General features: G+C 41.2%; 1 protein-coding gene across 2 annotated transcripts in view; it reads right to left on the bottom strand.

Moving 5' to 3' along the window:
• Positions 1 to 886: 886 nt before the first annotated feature.
• PAK5 (p21 (RAC1) activated kinase 5) overlaps positions 887 to 6,000 on the bottom strand; it is a 250,461-nt gene continuing 245,347 nt past the window's right edge. For both annotated transcript variants that reach the window (XM_075339298.1, XM_075339299.1), the window contains one exon: positions 887 to 3,567. In XM_075339298.1, the coding sequence (XP_075195413.1) occupies positions 3,412 to 3,567 (156 nt within the window). In that variant the 3' untranslated portion in view covers positions 887 to 3,411. The remainder of the gene's footprint in view (positions 3,568 to 6,000) is intronic.

Here is a 6,000-nt window from a genome sequence, read left to right as displayed (position 1 = left end):
TGGAGATGTAAGTAATTAAAGGGAAACTGTCAGATGCAATATGCACATAGAACCACGAGCAGTTCTGGGTGCATATTGCTACTCCCTACCTAACTATCCCTGTGTACACTAGCATAGATAAAGAGATCGATAGAATACATATTTCTAAAGATACCTTTATGATATGCTAATGAGCGTAGGAACTAGTCACAAGGGCGTTAGTTCCTGTGCTCATTTCGCCCTCTTAGCATGGTAGCACGCCCACAGGGGCGTGCTAACATGCAATTCAATGCACCATCACCAGCGGTGCCGTGCATACCGGGTTTTGCTGTCCCCACTGATCCGAAGTCACGGCACTTCCGGTCATATGCACTAGACCTCTCTGAAGCTGGGACGCATACACCTGGCTTCTTATAGTGCATGACCGGAAGTGCCGGGATTTCTGATCAGCGGTGACAGTGTACGCAGGTATGCGCGTCACTGCTGATGATGCTGCATTGAATAGCATGTTAGCACACCCCTGTGGGTGTGCGAACATGCTAAGAGTGCGGATTGAGCGCAGGAACTAACGCCCCTGCGACTAGTCCCTGCGCTCATTAGCATATCATAAAAGATTGTGGTTCTGGGTGCATATTGCACCTGAAAGGTTCACTTCAACCTTTGTATGTTGAATATACAAAAGTGTATATCATATATTCCCTGTAATGTTGCTTTTTATATTAACCTTTTTAATAAAATTACTTAATTGCCTTCTTTAAAGTCGCATCTCAACCTTAGTGTTAAAAATTTAGCAAAACACAAGCCAGATATAGTTAGGAGCTAATAATTACGGTAGTTTAGGACTCCTTTTTAAAGGAAGGAGAATTGGTATTAAAAAAAAAAAAAAAAAAAAGAAAAGACAACTGTGCTCATTAATAAATAAATTTATTTTGCATTGAAATAAATAAGAATCAAGTGGCTGCAAAACACAAATCTACCTAGGCCTAGAGTTGACATGCAAGTTCATTCAACAAGCAACACAAATTTATCGTCATCCATTTTTGTTTTGTTTACATAAAAAAAAAATTAAAGACAGCAGCACAAGTGTATTGAGTCAAACACATCTTACAACAATATTACAATGAAAATATTAGGTAAATTTGGAAAAATACCCGCTTAAAATGTTGACATTTTCTGTCAACTTAGACAGTGAATAACTAAGTTTCAAAAATGAGACTATAAATCAAATAAATACAAAGTCATAATAAATAAAAATTGCAATAAATTAATAAATGGAAGGTCAATTAGATTAGTAACAAATAATACAAATAAAATAAATACACAATAAATAAATAAATATAAAAAATTCCCCCTGGTTAAAATATAAAGGCTGAAAGTTATTAAAACCGGTACAAGGGTAAAGTGGAACAATTATATAATAAAAACCTAATAAAAATTCAGCTTTCAGTTTTTTGGAGGCCTAGATAGTTTTAATAGGCTAAGGGGTTTACCATGATTTTTCAAAAGTGGGCAAAGTGTAGGAAACGTTATAAAAAAAAACAAAACAAAACGAAAAAGAACTCAATTAGTTAATCCTTGAGTCCCCTACATCTCTGCTGTCACAGCTCTAGGGGCCTGTTCATCACTCATGTGACTACCGCAGCCAATCACTGGCCTAAGCTGCGACTTTTGCATGTACACCAACCACTGAAGCCAGTGATTGACTGCAAAAGTGACTTTAATAGCACATAAAAAATGTATTTTTCGGTTTACAAGACGCACTGGAATATAAGACGCACCCCATATTTAGAGAAAAAATAAAGGTGAAAAAGGGGGCCCGTCTTATAATCCAGGGGTGTCTTACTGGTGAGGGTGGAGGGCGTTAGCAGTGGTTGGGTGGGGCTAGAGGAGGCAGGGGCGGTGGTGGAGCAGGGAGATGCTGCGGGCGGTGCGGCAGGTGTCTGGGATGCTGTCGGCGGTGTGGGCTTCAAAGAAATGACAAGCCGAGACATCATCTGCGCAAGCGCCACCTCTGGGCGCCATTTTCCTTAAGTCCACTGCTGATAGATCAATGGGCCGGAGGTGGCACATGTGCAGATGAAACCTTGAGCTGAGAGTGCCATCTGTGCATGCACCGACTTAGGGTGCCGTTATTTGAAGCCCTCACCACCCGCAGCACAGCAGCCCCAGCACAGCCGCCGCAGCACAGCTCCTGCAGCCCCAGCACAGCCGCTGCAGCACAGCTCCCGCAGCCCCAGCACAGCCGCCACAGCACAGCTCCCGCAGCCCCAGCACAGCCGCCACAGCACAGCTCCCGCAGCCCCAGCACAGCCGCCACAGCAGTGCCCCTGTCTCCTGCTACAGCTCTCCAACACTTCCCGGTAAATTACATTTGGATTATAAGACGCACCCCTCAATTTCCTCTCACATTTTTGGGAGGAAAAGTGTGTCTTATGATCCGAAAAATACGGTAATTCTTATTTCCTTATTTTAAAATATTTCCTACTCTTTGCTCACTTTTGAAAAATTCTAGAAAACTTGCACTACGTTTTAATCATTCTACCTAAATGTGAATATATTGTGAAATAACAACCCCATAATTATTTTTGCGAATGTTACTAAATACGGATCGTATAGATACTTGTATGTATAAATATTGTACATATTTCATTAGCATGTCTTACATATTGTTGGACAATTTATAGGTTAAATACTGATTTTGCGGTAATTATTTCATATTTGGAATAGAGACTACTATTAATTGGGTAACACTAAGTAATGGTAATGGAAGGGCCTTAAATATTTGCAAACCACTCTTTGTCTTCAGATGTAAAATAGGATGCAAGCAAAATAGACGGTCGACACTGGAACAGAGGCGTGGGCATTTCCAAAAGGATTATAAAAGTAGGAATTTCTGAAAATGTTTGGTAAATTACACCTGGTTTTGGAACTGGCACAATGCTTACATAACATCAAAAAACTGCAAATTATCAAAAGTATTATACAGAAAATTACAAATTCATTTCAAAATACGTTACACTCCTACTGTTGAAAAAAAGTGCATCTTACCTCAAAGAAGGATTTTACATTGTTGGAATAAATGACACTAAATTCCCTTTATTTCAAATAAGCTTCGGGGGAAGGGAGGGGGGAAGATGTCGGGACTAATATCTAAATTCACGTCAAAAGAAACGTCATAAAAAGTCTGCATTGTCAATCAATTAAAAAGAAAACAAAAAAAAAAAAAAGAAGAACAAAGCAAAGAGAGTGAAAAGTGAGGTTTCTGTCTCAGCGCACCCCAGCGTTTCATCTTGTAGTCCCCGGACAGAAATATAGGCAGTTATGAGTATTAGCTGCTTCAGATTTGCATTTCTTGTGTTTTCTAAAGGTGTTGGTATTTTTTTTTCTGTTTTTTTCTTTTTTCCCGTTAGTCCTGCCCTGGGAAGCAGGAGCTTAATGATGTCTGTATTGCCTCATTAGTGGTATAATACACGACTGGGGTCCTGAGAGGTTCAAGAAGGGATGTCTTAATAGGTCTTGTGCTGTCGCTCTCTGTGATGGCTCCCTCACCAACATCAAGTCTAGGAATCCGCGAAGCACTGAAGAAACCTATGAATAGAAATAAGAGACATGCTAAGAATGGAAATGGAATTCAAAGGAAAACAGCAAGTGTTCTGGAGTACTACTGGGGTAATATCAGACCTCATACGGAAAGGAGGCATTTTATTCCCGCACACCCTTTATCAAGAGTGACCTACAAAACATCGGTCTTGATGAATTGAGCTATCATAGTGTGTTAATATTGTTTAGCATTATTCATATTGGGGTGGTCACATTAGAGACCCAGCAATAGGGTGTTTGACTTCCATTCATACAGCTGCATTAAAGCACAATGTACAGAAATCATCCATAGATGTGTATAGTATAGGTAGGCTTCCTGATCTGGGCCTCCAGCAGTACAATATTCCTATCATCTGTCATTAAAAGCTTTGCTTTCCAACAATAATGAGATGACTCTGCGGCCCTGACCCAGTCTACATATCAAAGCTAAAAAATAAGCTGCAGAAATGAATCACATAGTCAGATTATTGTTGGTAACAGTATAAAACCATGAACATTTTTTGTGCTTTAATGCATCTGCATAAATATAAGTCAATGTACAGATATCATCCATAGATGTGTATAGTATAGGTAGGTTTCCTGATCTGGGCCTCCAGCAGGACAATATTCCTATCATCTGTCATTAAAAGCTTTGCTTTCTAACAATAATCAGATGACTCTGCTGCCCCGACCCAGTCTACATATCAAAGCTATAAAATAAGTTGCAGAAATTAATCACATAGTCAGATTATTGTTGGTAACGGTATAAAAACGTGAACATTTTTTGTGCTTTAATGCAGCTGCATAAATAGAAGTCAATGTACAGAAATCATCCATAGATGTGTATAGTATAGGTAGGCTTCCTGATCTGGGCCTCCAGCAGTACAATATTCCTATCATCTGTCATTAAAAGCTTTGCTTTCCAACAATAATGAGATGACTCTGTGCCCTGACCCAGTCTACATATCAAAGCCATAAAATAAGCTGCAGAAATGAATCACACAGTCAGATTATTGTTGGTAACAGTATAAAACTGTGAACATTCTTAAGAGTCAGTATTTTTTTACAAACCCAATTACAAAAAAAGTTGAGATGATGTGTAAATTATAGAGAAGACTAGAATGCAATGATCTGGAATTTTTACATCCAGATTTTATTCACTATAGATCATAGAGTCATAGAGGAGACGTTGAACATTACACATTATTACTTTTCATTTGAAAAAAATTACTCATTTACAAATTCTTGGCAGCAATAAATCTTAGAAAAAAAAGGGACACGGCCATGTCTACCATTATGTAGCATCTCTTCTTCTTTATATAACAGTCTGTAAAGGTCTAGGAAATGAGGAGACCAATTGCTGGAGTTTTGGGTGAGAACGTTGTCCCATACTTTTTTGATGTAGGTATCTAATTGCTCAACTGTCCTGAGGGCGGCTTTGCACGTTGCAACATCGCACGTGCGATGTCGGTGGGGTCAATTCGGAAGTGACGCACATCCGGCGTCACTTTCGACATCGTTCTGTGTAAATTCTAGATGATACGATTAACGAGCGCAAAAGCGTCGTTATCGTATCATCGGTGCAGGCTCCGACTTTTTCATAATTACGCTGCCGCGACAGGTACGATGCTGTTCTTCGTTCCTGCGGCAGCACACATCGCTGTGTGTAAAGCCGCAGGAGCGAGGAACATCACCTTACCTGCCGCCGGCGGCTATGCGGAAGGAAGGAGGTGGGCGGGATGTTTACGTCCCGCTCATCTCCGCCCCTCCGCCGCTATTGGCCGCCTGCCGTGTGACGTTGCTATGACGCCGCATGACCCGCCCCCTTAGGAAGGAGGCGGGTCGCCGGCCAGAGCGACGGTCGCAGGGCAGGTGAGTGCATGTGAAGCTGGCGTAGCGATAATTTTCGCTACGCCAGCTATTACAAGATATCGTACCTGCGACGGGGGGCGGGGACTATCGCGTGCGACATCGTAGCATCGGATTGCGATGTCGCAACGTGCAAAGCCCGCCTGAGTCTTAAAAAGGATTTTTGCATCCTAATGAGCCAATGTTTTCTATTAGTGAAAGGTCGGGGCTGTGAGCGGCCATTCCATCGCTTGAACTATTCTTCTACGAGGCCAGTATGTTGTGATGGATGCAGTATGTGGTGTACCACTGTATTGCTGAAATATGCAAGAATTTTTCTGAAAAAGATGTTGTCCGGATGGGATATGTTGTTCTAAAACCTCTACATAATGCGGGCTTTACACGCTACAATATATCTTACGATGTGTTGGCGGGGTCACGTCGTAAGTGACGCACATCCGGCATCGTAAGTAATATTGTAGCGTGTAAAACCTACGTGCGATTGCGATTGACAGAAAAAACGTTCATCGCATGCACGTCGTTTAAAAGCTAAAAATTGTATGTCGGGTTGTTCAATGTTCCCGAGGTATCACA

This window comes from Anomaloglossus baeobatrachus, chromosome 3 (assembly GCF_048569485.1).
Source record: "Anomaloglossus baeobatrachus isolate aAnoBae1 chromosome 3, aAnoBae1.hap1, whole genome shotgun sequence".
NCBI lineage: Eukaryota > Metazoa > Chordata > Amphibia > Anura > Aromobatidae > Anomaloglossus > Anomaloglossus baeobatrachus.
This window is presented reverse-complemented; position numbering and strand designations above follow the sequence as displayed.